The sequence below is a fragment of the Hippopotamus amphibius genome, chromosome 14 (assembly GCF_030028045.1).
Source record: "Hippopotamus amphibius kiboko isolate mHipAmp2 chromosome 14, mHipAmp2.hap2, whole genome shotgun sequence".
In the NCBI taxonomy this organism is placed as follows: Eukaryota; Metazoa; Chordata; class Mammalia; order Artiodactyla; family Hippopotamidae; genus Hippopotamus; species Hippopotamus amphibius.
The window spans coordinates 56,356,634-56,378,737 of record NC_080199.1 but is presented as its reverse complement, the minus strand read 5'-3'; the positions used below and the strand labels follow the sequence as shown (position 1 = coordinate 56,378,737).

General features: G+C 40.3%; 1 protein-coding gene across 7 annotated transcripts in view; it reads right to left on the bottom strand.

Annotated features, from left to right (window-relative positions):
* Positions 1–17,099, bottom strand: part of AKAP11 (A-kinase anchoring protein 11) — a 45,175-nt gene extending 28,076 nt beyond the window's left edge. For all 7 annotated transcript variants that reach the window (XM_057707265.1, XM_057707267.1, XM_057707268.1 and 4 more), the window contains exons 1-2: positions 16,989–17,099; positions 2,915–3,024 (exon numbers count right to left, since the gene is read on the bottom strand). In XM_057707265.1, coding sequence (XP_057563248.1) covers positions 2,915–2,974 — 60 coding nt within the window. In that variant the 5' untranslated portion in view covers positions 2,975–3,024; positions 16,989–17,099. The remainder of the gene's footprint in view (positions 1–2,914; positions 3,025–16,988) is intronic.
* Positions 17,100–22,104: the final 5,005 nt, after the last annotated feature.

The window sequence follows — 22,104 nt, the reverse complement described above, 5'->3', positions numbered from 1 at the left end:
CTTAACATGCTTAACACACACGCGTTATAGAAGCAATGACCCTCAGTAGCAACCAACATACCCAGCACACAGACTTTGGTTTCTAAACACTAATAACCAATTAAGAGAACCAGAACTCCCTTCAGAGAACGACCGGTTCCGGGTCTGAGGCAGAAATGTATGAAGTGTGGCTGGGACATCTTATTGTGACAGAATGCAAGGACGTGCAGATTAACTGGGTTATTTCAAAAGAACACAGAAGCCAACTTGAAGGAATTCCCATTGGCCAAATCTGGGATAATATGAGCATAAAAAGAATAAACATGATAATGGAGTATAACAACTGAATTTAAAAAAAAACTGTAAGTCCATTAAGAGACAGACAAAAGGGTGGGGATTGGGAGAGTGCTCTACTTTACATTAGAATGCTGGCTAACAAATATGCACAGAATGACAAAATTAAAAATTCCATTTGTAACTCCCAATGTAATTACTGATTTAGGAAAGGAACATCAATTATCCTAATCCACTGGGTTAAAAGCTACTGGGGAACAAGATACATTTTGCAACATCACCCTACAGGTTACTTATTAATAGTGTTAATTACAAAGGGATTATGTATCTTTATACTGGAGATATCTGGTGGTTACAACCTTATCTACCTGGTCAAGGCCTGGCACAAACAAGATGCAGGTCCTGATCTGACAGAGTGGAATGACCATGACATCATCTTTGAGGTGTTCCTGCTGAACCTAACCGCAGGGAAAAACAAATGAACTCAGAATATGGGGACGTTCTACACGGTAAGTGGTACAGACTCATCCAAAGATGTGCCGTCATGAGAAAATAATCTAGACCACTGAAATGAAGCAGACTGGGGGAGACCAAAGAGACACAATACCCAAACATAAGAATGTCAACCTCGCTTAGATCCTACATGAGAGTCGAGGGAAAAGTAACGAGGATATTTGAGACAACTGGGGAAGTTTGTGCGTGGATTGCCTGTTAGTGTTACATAAAGTAATGATTTTCTGAGGGGTGGTAATAACGCTGATGTTCTTAAAAGAAGTGTGCTGGTATGTTCAGAAGAGAAGTAAAATATCTGCAGCCTACTCTCATTTGGTTTCAAAAGGGAAGTGTGTATATATGCGCGCGCACACACACACACACACACACACACACACACACACACAGAGTGGGTGCGGCAAAATGTTAACAGAGGGTGACTCTAAGTGAAGAGTATATGTGGTGTTTATTGTACTGTTTTGTCCCCCAATATTTGAACATTCAAAATTTTAAATGATTCTGTTTTCATTCATGAGTGCAAGTTTTCAGGCTAAGATACGAATGTGAACTGAAAATAGGAAAAAATACGAAATGTGAAATCTGAACAGGAGCAATCCGCATACACTCACGGCAGTGAAGGAACAACAGGCGCTGCTAGTACCCAGATGGTGATTTCTAAATACTATTCAAGGGTTCTTTGGAAAAACAGCCCATTGTAGGTCTGAGGAAGGTGAAGCAGAAAGTGAAACAGTCAATTTTGTACTCGAAAGCAAGGAAGCAATCAAAGAATTATGAGCCTGTGCATAGCACACATACATACAGTGTATAATATTTAGATTCATGTAGTTTTATCTGAAAGGGCTTCCGAGTATTCGAGTGAATTCAAACCAAATCTTTATCGTGTGTCTAATATAAATAATACGCTGAATGAGAAAGATATTAAATTAATAGTACAAAGTATCAGCTGCAGCCTAATTCTTTATCTCAGGAATACTGGTAAATTCAAGTCAAATAGGTGGGCAGCATAATGCTTGAAGAACAAGGTCATTAGCTCACTACTATATTTTGTATATATATTTCTTAGTTCTAATTATTGATTTAAAGCAATCAGTGCAATTTAATTATTGATTTAAAGCTATGGGTCCAATTGCTAATCTGAAAAGTGTAACATACTATAGTTTACAGGAGGTAGAAATAGAGAAAATAGTTTTTATTATACTTTTTTCAAATTAAGAAGGGGACCTACTAAGTTTAAAGGTACCTGAAAACACAGGGGGCATATTGCTTAAAAATGTAATTAGTACACTGTTTAAAAATAAGTTTACTTTCTCTTTTCCAACGCCACAGGCACCTTTAGATTTGACAACCACTCTCTTACAGTGAGCAGTCAAACCCAAACGTTTCTTAGGTCTCTGAAGAAATAAATAACGTAATGAAAAAGCAGTCCTAACAGCTTATAAGAACACTAACAATTAGAAGCTGGAAAGAATATCTGCAAAGCAGACAAGAGTTATCATAAGAGAGAAGAAAAGAAAAAAGTTATAATGAAAGAAGTCAAAGGCCATCTTAACAAACATGTAAGGACCTGTCAACAGTGTCCTATAATGCAGAAGATGAAGCTACAAAAAGAGTTTACAAAGACTGCTGATCATCCTCCACTATTCATTCATTCTCCCTTTCTTCCTTTAAGTAACACCCCCACATTTTTAGCAAAGACAAAAATGTCCAGAAAGGATCAGGATTCACATTTAATTTGCTCACTACTGATTACCCAGCCAATACCTAACATATAAGCAGCACGGAAATTTATATTTGCCACGTGAATGAATGAATGGTAATATTTTGCGGTAAAGCTAAAGCTATATAAGAAGTCACACCTGATGCTTATATTGCTAAAAAGAAGATAGATAACTGTCTGCTGAGAAGAAACAGGGAGACGTGATCTTTGGGAAATAAAGTTCATTGTCTTCATGATTCATATCACATATTTTCATGCCAATCTTTGCAGTACTTTACTGTTATTAATTTCAATAATAAGATTCATTTTAAAATCAAGAATACCATAACATAGTTGCTTAACAAGACTTCAAAAAAAATGATCATTTTTATTAAAACTATCACTAAAAGGAATCCAATATAGTGAACTTACTTTTCTGACAGATGCTCTAGTTTTCATATGACTGTTTCTGAAAGTCTGGAAGGTCGCCATAACTATATTGCTGTTGTATGTAATCAGTGAAGAGTTAATCCATAAAAGACCTTAAGAAAAAATATTAAAATAACTAATTTACTGATCTTAGTGATTCAGGCAAGCATTTTGTCCTAAAAGAACATCTTTAAATTCAGTCACTTAAAAAAATTAAAACATAAAAATTCTCAAACATAAAAATTTATTAAGCAATCCAACATGAATATTTGAAAAACATGAATATTGGCACTTTAATGAGATACCAAATTATTACAAAAATGCTATTGTTAGGTTGAAAATTATTGTAAAGTAGCTTACCCTTACTTAATCAATCTCACTGCCCTTTTTGCCCTTTTTTTATTACAAATAAGAAAATACTTGAAAGCCGCAATAATATTTCAAAAGCCTTTTAAAAATCTAAAGCAGGGAATTTCACGAAAAGAATCTCAGCTTTCTTGCCTCCTAAAAGTCACTCCATCCCTACAGCAACTGTGAAATGCTCCAGACATTCTTATTCCTTGGGCTGAAAGGTTTAATAATATACAAATGGGAATATGAAATCTGTACATATCAAATAAAATCAGATAAAAACAAACCACCCCTTATACAGGAAGCTTGATAGCATACCAACGATGAGAGGTCAAAAACATCCAAGTTAAATGATTAATACTGTAGTATTTAAAACACATGCACACACATGTGTTTATACATACACAAATACACAAACACACACCCTCTCCTTGGGAAACTCTACAACTAAATCTTAGCTTTTTATTGATGCTTTTTTTTTTTTCCCTTCAGATCTTTATTGGAATATAACTGCTTTACAACGTTGTGCCAGTTTCCATTGTACCACAAAGTGAATCAACCGTATCAATGCTTTAATGATATACCTTTTAGAGCTTAAATCAACCTGGACATTAACCACTCAATATCCACATCTGACTATGGTAACTTGTCCCTTCATTCAAAATCTACTTGCACTAGATGCTATAGATACAGAGGATAACAAGGCAAATATAGCCATTTTGGGTCAGAGTCTTACAAGGAAAATGTTTTATTACAGTAAAGCGTAAGAGTGAGAACTGAATTCTAAATCACTAAACACTAAAAAAATTCAATCGATAAAGATGTTTAAGAAATGGCTAATTAGTTTCAATCAAACTGGTCTTAAAAATTACCTAGTTGAGGCTTTCAAGATATTTGGTTAATATCAATTTATACTATGAAGAGATTTATACGCAAAACCAAACTTCAACCTAGTCCCCTGCAGAACTGAAAACAAACAAACCCACCAAATTTTAGCAGAGTTCTAATATATTCTTTCACAAGAGAGATAAAACTGAAGTGTGTGTGCACGCAGCACACACATGCACCTCCCTTTAGAGATTTCTAGATTCTAATTTTTCACAAAGAATACTACTTTTTAGACAAAGAATTTCTATTCTATTTTGAACTAAGAAAAATTCTAGTGGTCTCTTTCTTTAACAATAAAAATTTGAATGGCTGGAATTGAAGCAGAACTGTCAGAAAGGCAAGAGAGGTCCCAACAGCACAGGATAAAGAGAGATACACCAGGATGCAGAGAGGTAGCATTTGTGTCCCTGCTGTACCTCTCATTAGCTTTGTTTCCTCCAGGTAAACTGCAGTATCCCTGGATCTGTTTCCTCCATGTATATTACCTGGGTGTATATGATGTATATTACCTCAATGCATATTACCCTACTTACTGGACAAGTTTATCGTAAAAATCAAATGAAAAATCTACAGGAGGCATTGGAAAAACTATAAAATATAGGTAAAAGAAAAATTAAAATATTTACTGACGGACCAAAACGATCAAGAGGACCAAGATTCTCAAAACAAGGTGCAGATATAAAGGTTTATGTAACCAAAGCAAGAAAATAATTCTTTTCTTTGTCCCAAGCCAAATCACTCTTTTTTTTTTCCACAGAGTTCTCTTCAGCTGCCAAAAACCCTCAGAGGCAAGTGGACTTGCCTCAAACTTCACAGAAAACATATAAAATATAGAGGCCAACACAAGGGTGCCAGAAAAGTGAAACTCTCCAATTCAGCTCCTGAGTAAACTGGCACCATCTCTCTGGAGGGCAACTTTGTAATGCATGTCAAAACCTGGCAATACTCCTACCCTAGGACACAACCATTCTACTTCTGGAAATTCATCAAAGGAAACTATGTTCCTAGAGCAGCGAGGGTTCTAAGGAGAGCTTATAATGTACCGAGTGCTGTGCTAAGAGATTTCCTCACACATCTCATTTAATCCTTAGGACGGCCAAAACAGCACTCCAGTTCTACAATGAGAAAAACAGAGGCAAGAGGAAGGGGATAACGATTCACCAGGCCCACACAGTAAGCAGTAGAGGGCTGAGATGCAAACCCAAATCTTCAAACTCTAGCACCCAGGCTCTTACTCTCTTCTCTATAGTGTATATAGGCTTGAAAAGCTGTTCACCACACTGTAATAGAGAGAAATAAGAAGCACTCCAGATGCCAGAAACAGGAGAGAGACTGAATAACCTAAAGTGCATCCCCACAATGACGCAATGGCAGCTATCACACACAACTGGGAAGGACAGAGGACCAGCGCACAGAGCATCTTTACTTTCTCTGACCCCTAACCTTGCAGAGAGGGTGGAGTTGGCAAAAGATATGGCAGACAGCAATTACCTTTGCAGCCTCACTGGAGGCTTCACCAAGCAAGAAACTGACCCATTTCCTCACCAGAAGGTGGAGGTGCGACAGGCCAAGCCCCCAAGGGAAGAAACAGTCACAAGGAGATAGGGGAAGGCCAGGGGGCTCTGATACAACATCCCGGATCTGACACCTCGAGCTACCCCAGCTCACTACCTGCAATATTCCTGAATAGCTGACCTAAAGAGAACACCCTTTTCAAAGCTGAGCACTAAAGAATCCAGTATGGACCTATGAAGAATCATTAAAACAAACAAACAAACAAAACACACGTAACAGATATACAAAAGAAAGAGAAAAAACTCCAAATATACTGATGTTACTCAAAACTCACATTAACTTTTAGAATAGTACCTCAGAATTTACATTAATAAAAAAGAAACTAAATTTAATTCCACATTTACACTCTGCTTCACTCGAAGAAAAATACACTTATTGAATCCTACTCCATTGCTTCGTGTTTAACTTAAAACATAAGTAAAATATTAACCTTACAAAGAAAAAAAACCTATCAGAGAATATCCATGCAACAGTCCATAAAAGTGAACCCAGCATTAGATATGACTCATACTTCTGATAAAGCAAAAAAACAAAAATCACCTTTGGAGAAGATACAAAGGCAGACAGGGGAAGAAGGAATAACAGTAGGGTTTCCATACCACCTTTTACAATTAGAGAGAATGTAGTTTTAGACAGATTTCATGAAAGGAGCAAAAATAACAGTATTTTCCCTTGGAACACCTTTATGTTATGATAATAAACTTTTCACTTAATGCTTTTTTTGTTTTGTGTCCCATTCTGGGTGAATAAACAAGAGTCTTAGGGCTTCCCTGGTAGCGCAATGGTTAAGAATCCGCCTGCCAACGCAGGGGTCACAGGTTCGAGCCCTGGCCTGGGAAGATCCCACATGCCACGGAGCAACTAAGCCCATGAGCCACAACTATTGAGCCCACACTCCACAACTACTGAAGCCTGCATGCCTAGAGCCCGTGCTCTGCAACGAGAAGCCACCGCAATGAGAAGCCCACACACCACAAAGACTAGTTCCCACTTTCTGCCACTACAGAAAGCCCACTTGCAGCAACGAAGACCCAAACACAGCCAATAAAATAAAGATAAATAAATATATTTTTTTTAAAAAAAGAGTCTTAAATAGGGAATAACTAAGAGTGTTTCGCTAGAGTCAAATAAATTAAAGTGAACCTGGATAATTTTTCAAAAAGCAGATCAGAAACAAGAAAGTACAGATGGACAAGGCAAACAACTGAAAAGTAAGCTGCTGGAGCTCAGGAAAGCCACAGGATACAAAAACAATACCATGAAATAAGTGAAATCCCCTGAGAAGCAGCAAAACAGCAGATACTGCTTTTTTTAGATACTGCTGAAACACTGGAACAATCAAGAAAGTTTTAAGAAATGTCACAGAGTGTAAAAGAAAACAAGTGAAAGCTAGAGAAACAATTATAAAGAGTACAGAAAACAAGTCATGGACACTCTGAATAAATTACACCTACCCTTTGATCCTGCAATTTCACTTCTTAAAATGTATCCTACGTATGCACTTGCACAAAATTCACGAAGATATACATGAAAGAACAGTCACTAAAACAAAACTGGATGAAAAACTGAAAATAATCTAGCAGCCCACCAATGCAGATAAATAATAATACATTCATAGGACTGTTACCCCGCTGCTGGAAAGAGAGCAATACATACTGACGTGACAGCATGTCCACAATATATTAAGGGAAAAAGCAAGTTACAGAAATATGTAAATAGTGTGCTCTCTACTTGTGATTTTTTTTAAAAAACTATACACACACAACTCTGACACTCGTGTGTGTGTGTGTGTCTATACACGCCTAGGAAATACTACAATAGATACAGACTAAACTCATGACAGTGGCCACTCGGTGACAACCAGGATTTTTTTTTAATGTTAGAAAATGTCAAATACCTATAATATGGAAAGATGATAGATTATTAAATAAAATAAGGCAGGTTCCAGCCTGTTCACATTATCTCATTTTGTGTAAAATCTGTGTGACTGCATGTGTGCATTTATATAATATTTGAAATATAAAAGAGAACATACACTAGATGGGTATAAACATTGGTTTTATCTGGGTAGATGCAATTACGTGTGTTTCTAGATGTGCATAAATTCTTTTATAACAAGAAAAATATTCCCAAAGTCTTTCCTCCTCTCCTCTGGCCTAAGAAATGTTCAAGTCAGCATCATCTATTTCTTGACCTTTTTATACCATGAGTTAACCAAGCCAAGGACTCTGAAATTCCATCCTAGCCCTCTATCAACAACAGTGTCCTATCCTGACCCTCCTGCTACTGCACTAATTCTCAGACTTCAGTACCCATATGGATCAGCTTATACCTAACAGCTCCCTCCAACAAGATCCGAATTCAGGAAGTCTACGTGGAACCAAGAAATCTGTTACCTTTAACAAGTACCCTATGTGACTTCTGATTGAGAAACAATTGTCTATCTCTCAAGCCATTGCATTAGTCTCCTTCCCAAAATTCTTTCATAACTTGTTACTCAATGACTAATATTTCTAACCTCCTCTTTGGTACTCATTTTATTTAGTTTTCCAAGGATATTTTATTTCTACCTCTGGTTTAACTATGCAAATAACTCCCCAATATGTATCCCCAGTTCAGTTCTTACACCTGAGTTTCAGTTCCTCATATCCAATTTTTATTAGACACTTCCAAGTAAATATCCCAGTTACTCCAAAATTAGCATGTTCAAAAAATGAATAAAACTTTCCTCTCTAAACAAACTCCTCCTGTTTTCTCTGTATCAGTAATAGCCAGTAAACCAATCAAGCCAGTAAGTCTTTCCCTCAATCACCACTATCACATCTAGTCAATAACCAAACCCTAACCTGTCATCCTCCTAAACTTCCCTCAGATGTACCCTCTCTTCCATCAGCTGAACTGCTACTTACTCTTCAAACATCAGTTCAAGGACCTCCCTCCTGGAGAACACTTGGCTCATCTACTGCATCCCTCCTTGCCCAAACAGTGGCCACCTCCTCTGTGCTCCCAAAGTGGTGTGTCCTTCATTCCCTCGATGCCATCATTTGCATACTTCCCTCCCTTTGAGTTTTGAGGACAGAAGTGTTTTATTGTATTTGTATTCTAGCATAGTAAGCATTCAAACATCTACTGAATAAATAAAAAGCAATTATTTTTAAAGAGCAAAGGAGACCTTTAAATGTTGAAATGGACACTTCTACACTTAATGAATTGTTTGTGAAAATTAAAAGTTTGCAATAATTTCAAATTTTATAACATTTGCAAACATATTCATAATAAATGCTCCAAACACATATTTGGCCAAATCCCAAATGTCCAAGTGTTAAAAATTAATATTCTGCTAAATACAAATAAAACAAAGCAGGACAAAATATATGAAACATTATAGTTTTCAAACATCAGACAAGAGACAATGCAAGACTATGATCCCTGAGAGAAGAGAAACACTTCCAGGTCACAAAACAAGGAGAGGAAAGCCAAGCAGTCTGGCAGTCTCACCGAGCTGCAGAAAAAGAGGTCAGAGTTTGGAAAGGCCAAGGTGGTTAGAATTTGTAGGGCAGAGTACTGGAGGGAGAGCTCAGAAAGAGTGAGAGCTTTAGGGATCTGCAGGTGGGCTTCCCTAGGGTCCTTGACCGACTGCTGATCTGTGCCGGGTAGCTAAGGTTGGGGAAATAACTTTCAGAGAGCAGCAGGCCAAACAATACCTGGAGCCAGACAGGGTTCGGAATAGTCTGACTCCCACCAACCAGAGTGGGAAAACTGTGTAATGTATCAGGCAACAGATGGATTCCTCAGAAAGAAACTGCCTTAGTAGAGGGACTAAGTCAGCACTATGCTGAAGGCTGTTCTGGACTCACCCTAACAAAGCTGAAAGGTAAGCCTCAAAACAACCCAACAGATTCCAAATAACCTAGCTGTACAGCCCAACTAAATCCAACACTCGTAAGGAATACAACAAAACCGAGCAAGCAACAGCATACAACTCAAAGACTGGCACATGGTCAAAAATTATCAGGTACACAACAGAGGAGAAAACTATGACCCATAAGCAGGAGGAAAAATCACTAAACACAGATCCAGAAATGACAGAGATAATGGAATGAACAGAAAAGATGTTAAAACTGTACTACAAATGTGTTTCATACACTCAAGAAGGGAGATGAAAACAAGATCATGATAAGGAAACAAAAGATGCAACTGACAGCAGATTAGATACTGCAAAACTGCAGTGACTTTAAAGACGTAACAACAGAAATTATCCAAAATGCTGCACAGAGAAACTTAAACAAAGCGGCATCAATGGCTCGCTATAAAAAGTGAGTAACTGGAGGAGCCTCCTAGATAGCTTCCTCCACAAGAAGACAGACAGCAGTATCAAGCAGTATCAGCAGTATTTCGTCTTGCGGAACTGAAAACCACAGCCACAGAAAGACGAAGAAAATGAAAAAGCAGAGGACTTTGTACCAGATGAAGGGACAGGATAAAAACCCAGAAAAACAACTAAATGAAGCGGGCATAGGCACCCTTACAGAAAAAGAATTCAGAATAATGATGGTGAAGATGATCCAGGACTTTGAAAAAAGACTGGATGCAAAGATCGAAAAGTTTACCAAAGACCTAGAAGAATTAAAGAGCAAACAAACAGAGATATGCAACACAATAACTGAAATGAAAAATACACTAGAAGGAACCAATAGCAGATTAACTGAGGCAGAAGGACAAATAAGTGAGCTGGAAGACAGAATGGTGAAAATCACTGATGCGGAAAAGGATAAGGAAAAAAGAATGAAAAGAACTGAAGACAGCCTAAGAGACCTCTGGGACAATGTTAAACGCACCAACATTCACATTATAGGGGTCCCAGAAGGAGAAGAGAGAGAGAAAGGACCCGAGAAAACACTGGAAGAGATTCTAGTTGAAAACTTCCCTAACATGGGAAAGGAAATAGCTACCCAAGTCCAGGAAGTGCAGAGAGTCCCAGGCAGGATAAGCCCAAGGAGAAACACGCCAAGACATATAGTAGTCAAACTGACAAAAATTAAAGACAGAGAAAAGGTATTAAAAGCAACAAGGGAAAAACGACAAATAACATACAAGGGAACTCCCATAAGGGTAACAGTTGATTTCTCAGCAGAAACTCTACAAGCCAGAAGGGAGTGGCACAATATATCTCAAGTGATGAAAGGGAAGAACCTATAACCAAGAATACTCCACCCAGCAAGGATCTCATTCAGATTCAATGGAGAAATCAAAAGCTTTACAGACAAGCTAAGAGAATTCAGCACCACCAAACCAGCCCTACAACAAATGCTAAAGGAACTTCTCTAAGTGGGAAACAGAAGAGAAGAAAAGGACCTACAAAAACAAAAACAAAACAATTAAGAAAATGGTAATAGGAACATACATGTCGACAATTACCTTGAATATAAATGGACTAAATGCCCCAACCAAAAGACACAGACTGGCTGAACGGATACAAAAACAAGACCCATATACATGCTGTCTACAAGAGACCCACTTCAGACCTAGGGACACATACAGACTGAAAGTGAGGGGATGGAAAAAGATATTCCATGCAAATGAAAGTCAAAAGAAAGCTGGAGTAGCAATAGTCATATCAGATAAAATAGACTTTAAAATAAAAACTGTTACAAGAGACAAGAAAGGACATTACATAAAGATCAAGGGATCCATCCAAGAAGAGATAACAATTATAAATATATATGCACCCAATATAGGAGCACCTCAATTCATAAGGCAAATGCTCACAACTATGAAAGAGGAAATGCAAGGCAGAAATAGAGACACAGATGTAGAGAAGAAACACATGGACACCAAGTGGGGAAAGGGGGGAGGGTTGGAGGGGGATGAATTGGGACATTGGGATACCAAACTGTACACTCTAAATATATGCTGTTTATTATTGTCTGTTAACTGTATCTCAATAAAAGTTCTTAAAAAAAAAAAAAGTGAATAACTGGAATCCCAAAAAGTGGGGGAGAGGGGGCAATATATGAAGACAAAATGGCTCAGAATTTACCAAAGTTGATAAAAACCTTAAACTGACAGATGCAAGGAAGATTAGCAACCCCTGAGGAAAATAAACATGAGGAGGACCACACCAATACATATCTCAACCAGATTTCTGAAAACCAGTGATAAAGAGAAAAATCTTAGAAGCAAACAGAGAAAAGTACACATCACACAAAGAGGAACAAAGACAGACAAATCAGAAACTACAGAAAACCATAAAATAAGACAGTGGAGCAACATCTAAAAAGAGTGTCAACCCAGATATTCATACCCAAATATCTTTCAAAAATTAGGGCAAAAGAAATGTATTTCTAAAAGAAGCTGTGAGAATTCATCGCCAACCAATCATCACTAGGATCACTGTTAAAAGAAAAAAAAGAAAAAAATCCACAGGCAAAAGAAAAACAATACCAGATGTGAAATTTGGATCAAAACTAAGGATAATACTTCAGAGGGTCAATATGAGGGTAATAAAAAAAAATTCTCCTTTTTTAATTCCTTAAAAAATAACTTTCAACTGAAAATAACAATGCATTATGGGGGTTAGAAGTAAAATGTATGGCAAAATAACACCGCATGTGGTGTGCTGGAGTTGAAAAACTACAGTCCCTACACTGTACGAGAAGGGATATGGATAAGTGACCTTGCAAACCCCAGGGCAACCATCAGAAACAAAGCAAAATAATAGCTAGTGAGCCAAGAGGGGTGTGAAGCCCTTTCTTGCACATAAGGAAGCTGAGGCTCGTCTTCACAGGATGGCTATGAGAATGCAATTAAATCACACATGTAAGAACAGTACCTCATATAGAAGGAACTGAAATGTTAGCTTCTTCCTTGGGTACAGGCCTGCTGTTTGACTTCTAAAATCTAAAAGTACCACAGCTATCAGTTACTACTTTGTCTTTCAAAACAACAATCAATCTGGTAAAAAAAGATGTGAATGTAACCAAAAGATGTGAATGTAACCTGATTATCTATTAAGATATTTGCTTCTCTATAGCTTCCTGTATACCAACAATAAACACAACTTTAAAAAAAAAAAAAAAAAAACCCTAAAATATTGAGGCAGTGCTTTCACTGTGAATATGCTTCCTAGAAGGTGGAGTCATGTTCTTAACCTTATGCATAGCCCCCCACCGACAAGACTATTTTTAACAAAAAATATGTTCAGAATTTTAACTCAGGAACACATTTCTCTTTATCAGTAACATCTGTGACGCCACGACTCTAAGAGTACATTGCTGAAAAGGCATTTAAGCAGCTCTTGCAATTAGTAATAAGGCTCTACCCTAAGCTGCCAGCACCAGGAATGCGTGAACGGATCTGCTCTGCAGCTGGTCCAGTGCACGGCATATAGGAGGTATTCTAAAAGCCTGTGCAGAACTTATTAACTGACAGAATACAGGAGGCGTAAAACAAGAAAGAGTGTGAAAGATAATTTTTAGGTTTCAAGCTTGGGGAGCTAGAAGAAAAGTGAAGCCTCTGTCAATTACAGGATAACTGGAAGAGAGCATTATTTTATGTCAAGATAACATCCAAAGGGCACCTAAAAAATACATTTACTCCGGGTGGTCAGAGCTAGAGATGTTACTCTAGGAATCATCTGCATATACAGAGCTTGAAAGCTGATCCTAGAGACTGGGAAAAAAGAGGATCAAGAGAGAATCTCAGAGGACAACCAGGATAAAGCGTTCCCGGGCAGGTAAACGAAGAATCACAAATAAGTGGCAGTCAAAGCAGGTAAGGTAGAGATTTAGGAGAATTCAGGTGTCATAGAAGTCAAGAAACAGTTTTAAGTACGGAGTGGTCAGCACTAGACTTGTAAACTCCTGAGGGCAGGAATGATATCCTTCCTTCTCCAAATGCTGCAGGAGTCCACACGCAGTGCCCACCACACAGTGTGCCCTCTGTCACAGTCACACCACATCCTTACACTGTGCCAGGCAGGCACTGCTTAATTGCTGTTGAACTGAATTCATGTTTTTCACAACAGAAGTTGCTGTTATTATACCCATTTTACATCAAAAAAAACTGAGGTACAAAACATTTACATAATTTGCCCTCACACCTAAGAGTATCTGTCCTGAAGGAGATCACTGCTGAGAGCAAGTTCAGCACAGTACTAGGGGAAAAACTCAAAACTGCAGGATGTTAAAGTACACCAGAGGTACCCACCTTTTCCTCCCTGTTCACACTCCCTTTACTAGAGAACCTGCGTACCCAGTCTGAAAAAGTACAAACTATGAGACACACCTACATCTCCTCCCTCATCTGTTTTTTCATTCCCATCTTCCCCCACCCTCAGCCAACTTGACTATAAGTAGGTACCTGACCAACTCAGAATTAAGACACGGAGATGTCTGTCGAAAACAAGAACCATGCTGCAAAATCAAAATGTCTTGTGTTGGCACCACAGCAAACCAAAGTTTCACACAAACCAAAGATACGCAGAAGCAGAAACCAAGAGCTTTAAAGAGAGTCAACCTGAAAGAAACTGTAACCAGAAACTGGAACAGACATTACAGAGTAACAGAGACACAACACCATGTCATGTGTTTCCAGAGAAAAACTGGCAGAGTAACTGCCCGAAGATGTTCTGGTTCCCAGGACACTGAGCTGGACTTCAGAGGCAGTCCTGCAACTATATGACAAACGCCCTCTTTAAGTAAGTTAATTCAAATGGTTTCTGTTCTTTGCAGCCAAATAATCCTCAAGACATTAGAAGAGGTCAAAAAAACAACACTGGGTAAGTAGTTAATAGGTGCTTCACAGTAACTTTGAGGTTTTTAACTCTCCTGTCAGTGATGAAGAAAAAGAGGTTCAGTAATATCCGTGAACAGAGCTGCTGGACTCCCAAATATAAACTCTTTACACTGTACCTCATTTTCACTCAAGTAACGTCCAATCTGTCCCAAGCCTCTATGCCATTTATCTTACTTTTTTCCTCATGAAACATTCTCAGATTAATCCAAAAATGTTAACTTTTCTCCATTTCTCCTGTCCAGTTTCTAACCTACATGTTTCAAGTGCCTTTATGCCAGTAAATATTTTATAACAAAATAAACTTGTATACACAAAGGATGGGTGGCAGAATGAAGACACTTGGATCTGTCTGGTTTGTTTTTAAACTGATGAAGTATTTTTGTTTCCTTTCCCTACTTTACCAGTTTACATGCCCTTAACTCAAGCCCTGGCCAGCTTAGCTCTTTTCCTGATCTGTCCCAATGGTTGATTTTACTACCAAAATGCAGGCTACCTAACAGAAAAAGAACACTTCAGCTTACCTAAATAATTATCTTACCCAAAGTGACTTCGATTACTTTTCAAAGGCAAGATGAAACAAATATCTACATCCTAAGCTTGAAACTCTTGCCAAAAGGTGATAAAGACCTGTAAAAAATTCCGTTTTCCTATCCCTGAAAATCAGTTTGCCAAGATGAAATGGCAGAGAACTTCTTAAATCTTATACAGCGCTTTTGCCCATTCTCAAAAAGACACTGCTGAAGTTTTTCTTGTTTTACTTGTTTTCTCCAAGTATAGACAGCTCCACTGCCTATTTATAACTAGACATTTCCCTAAGAATAACCTAAAATGTATCATCTGATTGGTTTGATTTACTTTTCCAGACACTAAATTCCTGGAATTTTTTTTAATTAAAAAAAGAAAAACAACTTAAATGTACTGTCCTTTTTCCAGCCTAGAAAAGCTTCTTCAGCTTCTAGACTTATCCCTGGAGTTCAGAAGCCAGAGAATTTCTGTGGTTCAGGGTCTTCAGCAAGTCCCATACCCTCAACAACTGGGAAATATCATTAGCCTGGAGGTAAACCACTAGGCCCTTATTTACAGTGCAGCTATGTGGGTACAGACATTCATCACTAGTTACCAATTCAGCTTGGGAATCCATTTGTTCTGACTGCCTTACATTCTCTGATCTCTTATAAACTGCTGTTACCCACAGCTACAACTGAGAGTGAAATTCACTGTCAACCTTTGGGTCAGTTCTGCCAGAAGGACCATAAAAAAAGTATGCATAACCAGGGTACTACTTGAAAAATGTGACTTAAAAAGATTCATTAAATGGCACTACTTTAACTGACACTGTGCTGGGGACTGTGCTACCCTTTGCTCTGAAATCATAAATAGGACAATAATAAGACATTAAAATCATCTTTGCACTGCTGAGTACCCTCAATTTTCTGAGTACTCTCCATTTTCTACTGCCAGACATATCAAAATCAGTATCAATCAATAAAACATCCCTAACAAGGTGGAAAGAAGCTAGCGAAAGCTTATGAGCTTTGTAATGCACTGAATAATTACAAAGCTGAAAAGAGAATCAGAATTCTTAACTACGATCTGCACTAAGGCCTTTAGATATGTATCTCAGCAGTGTTTCTCACCGTGAAATTTCCTTAGCATCTTAAGCTAAATCACCTCCAGTTTAATAAGGTCTTAAAGGAGGGAAAGCAGAAGGACTGTTACCACGTCATACCACTGTGGTTTAGGTTCTACTGCCATTGTCGTTTTACCAACGTTTTTAATACTTTGGTCACATCCACATTTTTTTAAAATAAAGCAGTTTAAGTGCCTAGAATAAAACAGTAAGTATACCCAACCCATTCGGAATACGGATGGCCAGTATTTACGCCATCTAACAGCGCTGGAGAAGATCGACAGCAAATACAAATATCAACACCCCGAGGAGCTGCCTGACGCTTTCCTCCTCTATCACAGGATCTGGGTTCCGCCTGGTTCCGGGGCTCAAGGGTTCTGACAGTGAAGGATGCTGTTCGGGTACAAAGCGCAACGACCTCCTCCTCCTGCATATGCTCCTGTGCGCGCACCGCGAACACACACTAAGCACACCCACCAGCACGCACGGAGGGGACCCGGCTCTGAGGACCCCCCCGGGGAGGCAAACTAAGCTTGTTATCCAAGGGGGCGGCTGCACGGCCGCCACACTCGGGCCCCAGGAAGACCCATCTCCAGCCCGAGGACACCCCTCCCCCACGGCCTTGGGCTTCCTCCCTCCGCCCCGCTCCTCCCGCCCTCCTCCCGCCGCCGTAAGAAGGCACAGCTCGGGGCAGCCCCGAAGTCCGAGCAGGGGCTGCGGCGCCCGAGCCCGGCCGCTGCATCCACCGCGGCCCCACGCCCCGCCGTCGCCCCCGCCGACGGCGCCGCTCACGCCGCGGGCGGATTCACGCCGCGGGCGGATCCGCGCCCGGCTCACCTGGGGGCCGCAGCCTCCGCAGCTCACGGGCATGTCACCCGCCCGCAACGACCAGCCGCACGAGCTGCCCAGCAGGCGGGAGCCCCTCCCGCGGCGGCCCCCAGCCCTCCCCCCTCCCCGCCCCGCGGCCCGCCCCCGACCTGCCCACCCCCGGCTTCCGCCGCCGCCACTCCAGCCCGCGACCCCTCCTAGTCCTCACACCTCCCACTCGCTCTCGCGAGAGAGTGACTCGCCTCTCGCGAGAGGAACTCCGCGACCGAGCCCGCGCAAAAGTGGGTGGGCTTTTTAAAAAGGAAAGAAGGAACAGGAAAAACCTTCCCACGTGCTCCGGGGCAGCTAGCGGGACGGGCCCCGCGCATCACGTGACCACGCCCGGCGGCCCTTCCATTGGTCAGAATCCGCCCGGCCCGGGGCGCTTTAAACTCGAGGCTGACCTACGAACCTGCGACTGACGTCTTGCGCGCTTCCTGGTCCGTTACCTTGGAAACCGTTTAACCCTTTGCTCTGACAAACTATCCAAGTCTTCGCTTGCTTTGTGCGCTTTTGGTTTAAGGCGCTGCCACCTTTCCTTCGTCCCCTTGGTTTTACCGCCTGGGGTCAGCTGGGCTCCTTCTTCGCCTCAGGCTAGGTTTGCTTTCTTCTCATTCCCGGGGCCCTTCGCATAGCGGCAGCCCCACCAGACCTGACGGCCCAAGAAAGGCTCATCCTTTGAGATAGCCCCGCCCCTCCTCCCCAGCATCTCTAGGGAGGACCACTCACAGCGCCCCTGGCCAACGGGCCTATCCTAACCTCAACAGTTAGCATCAACGGATCTCCGGGCCCTAGTGCTCACCCTTCCGTCGATACGCGACATCGGAATCGGGAAGTTAAAGCATTGGTCACGGAGAAACCAAGCCCTAGATGGAAAGCTAGTATGTAGAATCAGGGTAGAATCAGAAGGGCTAATCCAGTGAATTTGCAGTCTCCTCGAAGACATCTGTTCCTCAAGGGTGGAAATACCTGATAGATGAGAAAGACGTTTTTAAGTGTATCCTCATTATGAATTCTACCCTGGTTGGGAGAGAGGGGCAGGGAAGAAAGGGTATATTCGTATGTTCATTTCTTCATTTAACAAATTTTTATTGAGCTCCTACATATGTTAGGCACTACTCCAGGCTCTCGATTGAGCTGCCTCAAAGATAAACCTTGCTTCTAGAGAGCTTGGGGGGGTTGGGGTGGAGGGCGAAGAAAAATGTCTTTTGGTGTTAAGCTCTGTGCAGAGGAAATACAGTGAAAGATGTGATGACGATTGTGATGGGGTGACCCTTTTGAGGGGGAGACATTTAAAAGTGATTTGCGTAACAGGCATATCAGAGGGAAGAGCATTCCAGGCAAAGGAAACAGCTAATTCAAAGGCCCTAAATTGGGTTTGAGGGGGAAGGTATGAGAAAGTAAGAGGAAATAAGCTTGGAAATACGCTTGGAGAAGTAAGCAAGCACGAGTTACATCCTGTAGGGCTTTGTAAGCCAATAAAGGAATTAGGGAGCTTGTTGAGTGCAATGGAAAGCACTGGAGAGTTTTAAATAGGGGAGAGACACCTGTGGGTTTAATTTTTTTAAAGCTCTTCGCTGCAGAAAATGGAACTTCAGGAGGCCACAGAGGAACCAGACAGATTAGAGATTTGTAACTTATGAAAGAGAGAATACTGAAAATTTTAATTTCCAATGACCTTGACATTCTTATTCTAAAATCCCTTAGGTCAGAGTCCTGGTTCCGTTTGCCATCTTTTGTTAAAAACATCTAGATGTTCTTCAGTTACTGCTGTTTAATTACAATTGGAGAAATAAATGGGAAATTCTGTTACTTGGGAAAATGAATGACCCAAAAGGAAAGTCACCCTTGATTTTTTTCCCCTCCATTTACAACACACAGATAACCACCTCTTCTGACCAAAAGTCAGTTCTAAGGAAAACCAACAGAAAATAATGTTCCATGCAGATGTTTATTCCTAAGTATAAGATTTGAAAAGATAGAGGTTGAAAGCTGGAAAATGAACATGTTTCACTAACAGAAACAGAAATCAGGAGACCTGAGTTTCAACTGGAAGAACTCATTAACTGATGACTCAACGAAATCAAGGTACCTTATCATCTTTGAATCTCAGCTTCCTCATACATAAAACAAGGCAGTTGAACTAGCCTACACGCAAAGTGGTTAAGCCTGAATTACACTTTGGCATGCACACACCATCAAGACGGAAGCTGGAAAGGGAAATGAAATGAATTTTTATAAACACCTAACAGAGCCAGAAGCACAAGTTCATTGAAATTGGAAGTGCAGGCTCATAGACACACACACACACACACACACACACACACACACACACACACACACACACACACACACACGCACACCCCAAATGAGGAACTATGAAACTGATTAATACAGATACCAGGAATGCTTCCCTAAGAATCCTTGGCCTTCTCAGAGTGTGAAAACGGAAGCATTGCCACCTGCTCAACCTCATATTTCTTTTCTCTGTAGCTATTTTGAGCCTGTGTATTAATAGTATTTAATAAATAATGATTCACATGTTCCTATTCAAGATTTAAGAACTAGAAATGTTTAAAAGATCTGGGGCAATATTTTAAAGTTAAACTAACACCTTGATTTTAATGAAAATAAGACTTCAAGAAACATTACAGGATTACTTTTTGAAAGGAAAAGTGCTAAATGAGAAAAGGTATTATTTTAACACATTAAGACCATTCTTTTAAAATGCTGGAGGAACTGAGTACTCTTTTGAGTGCTGTTTGCAGTCCTTATAATGATTAACTGAAACAGCTGCTCGGTACTGCTAATTTAGATGAACAATGGGCTCAACTCTACCATTCTAACCTATATTAATACAGCCATAAATCCTCCCAACTCACTCTAGCAAGACAGTCACCATGGTCTCTCTCGTCAGCTACAATTATTTCGAGTCCAACGAATATAAAGTGAGAAGAAATTAGGATTGAAATCCATTCCTACAGGTGTCCCTAGTTCCTAGATTCATTTTTATCTTCTTTTTTAACAGCTTTATTGAGAGATAATCCACATACCATACAGTTCACCTAATTACAATGTACATTTCAGTGGGTTTTGGTAGAGTCTCAGAGTTGTGCAATCATCACCAAAATCTAATTTTAGAACAATTTTGTCCCCCCTAAAAGAAACCCCATACCCATTAGCAGTCAGCCCTCTACCTTGTCCCCAGCCCTAAGCAATGACTAATCTATTTTATGTGTCTATAAATTTGCCTATTCTGGACATTTCATGTTAACAAAATTATTAAATATGTGGTCATTTGTGTCTCACGTCATTCACTTAATGTTTTCGAGGGTTATCCATGTTGTAGCATGTATCAGTACTTGTTTCTTTTTATTGCACAATAACGCTTCCATTGTATGGATATAGCACATTTTATTTATCAACTTAGTTAATAGGCGTTCGGATTGTTTCCACTTTTTGCCTATTTGAATAATGCTGCTTTGAACACTTGTGTACAAGTTTTGTGTGGATGTTGCTTATTCTTTTTTAATATTTGAAAAAAATAAAATATTCAGTTTACAAAGTCCATATTTTTTTTCCTAGCACAGCTACTTCGCCTCTTTGTCTTTTTTGCCTGCTATTTGAAATATGTGCACTCTATCCCCAGAGGGCTGGCATTTCTACTTGGGTAATTCACATCTGATCATGTCACTCCCCTGTTTAGAACCCTTCAGTGGCTTATTATGGTTCTACCCATGATCTTCCTAACTTTCTCCTCTGCTCTGATATCATTCTCTTTCTTAGACTAGTCTTCCTTTCAGTTGCTCAAAATAGGGCCAGACCCTCCCTGTTTCAGAGCCTTCCCACAAGCTGTTCCTTCAGGAATAAATGTTCTTTCTCTCTCCATCCCCCTCCACCTCTGAATGTCCACGTATCCTTCAGCATCCTGCTCTATGCTTATTTCCTTGAGAACTCTTGTACTAGCTCCTCAAACTAAGTAACCTCCTTCTTATCTAGGACTCTCTACTTTTTCTTCAAAGCATTCATCAGCTTAAAATGATATCTGTTTGAGTAATTATTTGGTTAATGTCTGATTCTCTCCTCTGCTAGACTGTAGGATCCCTGAGTAGGAATCACATCTGTTTTTACTTATGCACACCTGGCGCATAGCAGGTGCCAGTATTTATTCAATAATTCAAAGGAAAGAAGGAAGGGAGGGAAAAAAGGAAGGGAAGGGAAGGGAAGGATAAAGAAAGAGAGGGAAAGAGAGACACGAAGGAGGAGGAGGAGGGGGAGGAGAGGGAGGAGAATGAGGGAGGGGGAAGGAGGAGAATGGGGGGAGGAGAAGAAGAAAGGAGGGGAGGAGAGGAAAGAAGGAAGGAAGAGAGAGAAAGAGGGAGGAGGAAGGGGGGAGGAGGAAAGGAAGGAAGGAAGAAAAGAAGGAAAGAGGAGTTCTATTTTTACCTCTTTTGCTAGAATTGAACTAGATTTTAGGCCCACAGTGGAGCCACATGGGCCCATGGTGCCACCTCAGCAAACCAAAGCTTAGAGAACTTTCATGTCCCGGTACACTGTCCACTAGACCAGAAACACAGTATATCCAGTCAGCCAATCCCCAAACGCTAAACCAACGCTGGACTTATTTCCTTTCCTTCTCACCCCAAGCAGGATGGACTCTGTGAGCCCAGCCAGTCAGACATTTTCTGTTTTTCCTTTCCCTGGTCTTCATTCTTGATCCTGTAAAAGCTTCCTGCCTCCACCCCATTCTTCAGGTCTCCAAATGGAGACTGTCTGCTTCATGAAGAGAACTCTCTAACTAGTTTATTAGTATCACCTAAATTGTTTCCTGTAATCATTTTTTTTAATACCAGGAATCTTCAGTAAAGTCTTGATAAATGTTATAAGCCCAATCTGTGCAGTGGTGAGGGGAATTAATAGAAAGCCTGTCCCATGCTTGAGATGGTGTAGCAGGGGACACACATGTCCCCTGCCCCCGCCCCCTACAGAAGAGGGTGTGGAGAGGGGACAGCCAGTGGTGTAGAGTGAAGCCGAGGTAGCAGGGTGACAAGTCAGAGTACACAAGCTGTGTCTAAGTGCACCCAAC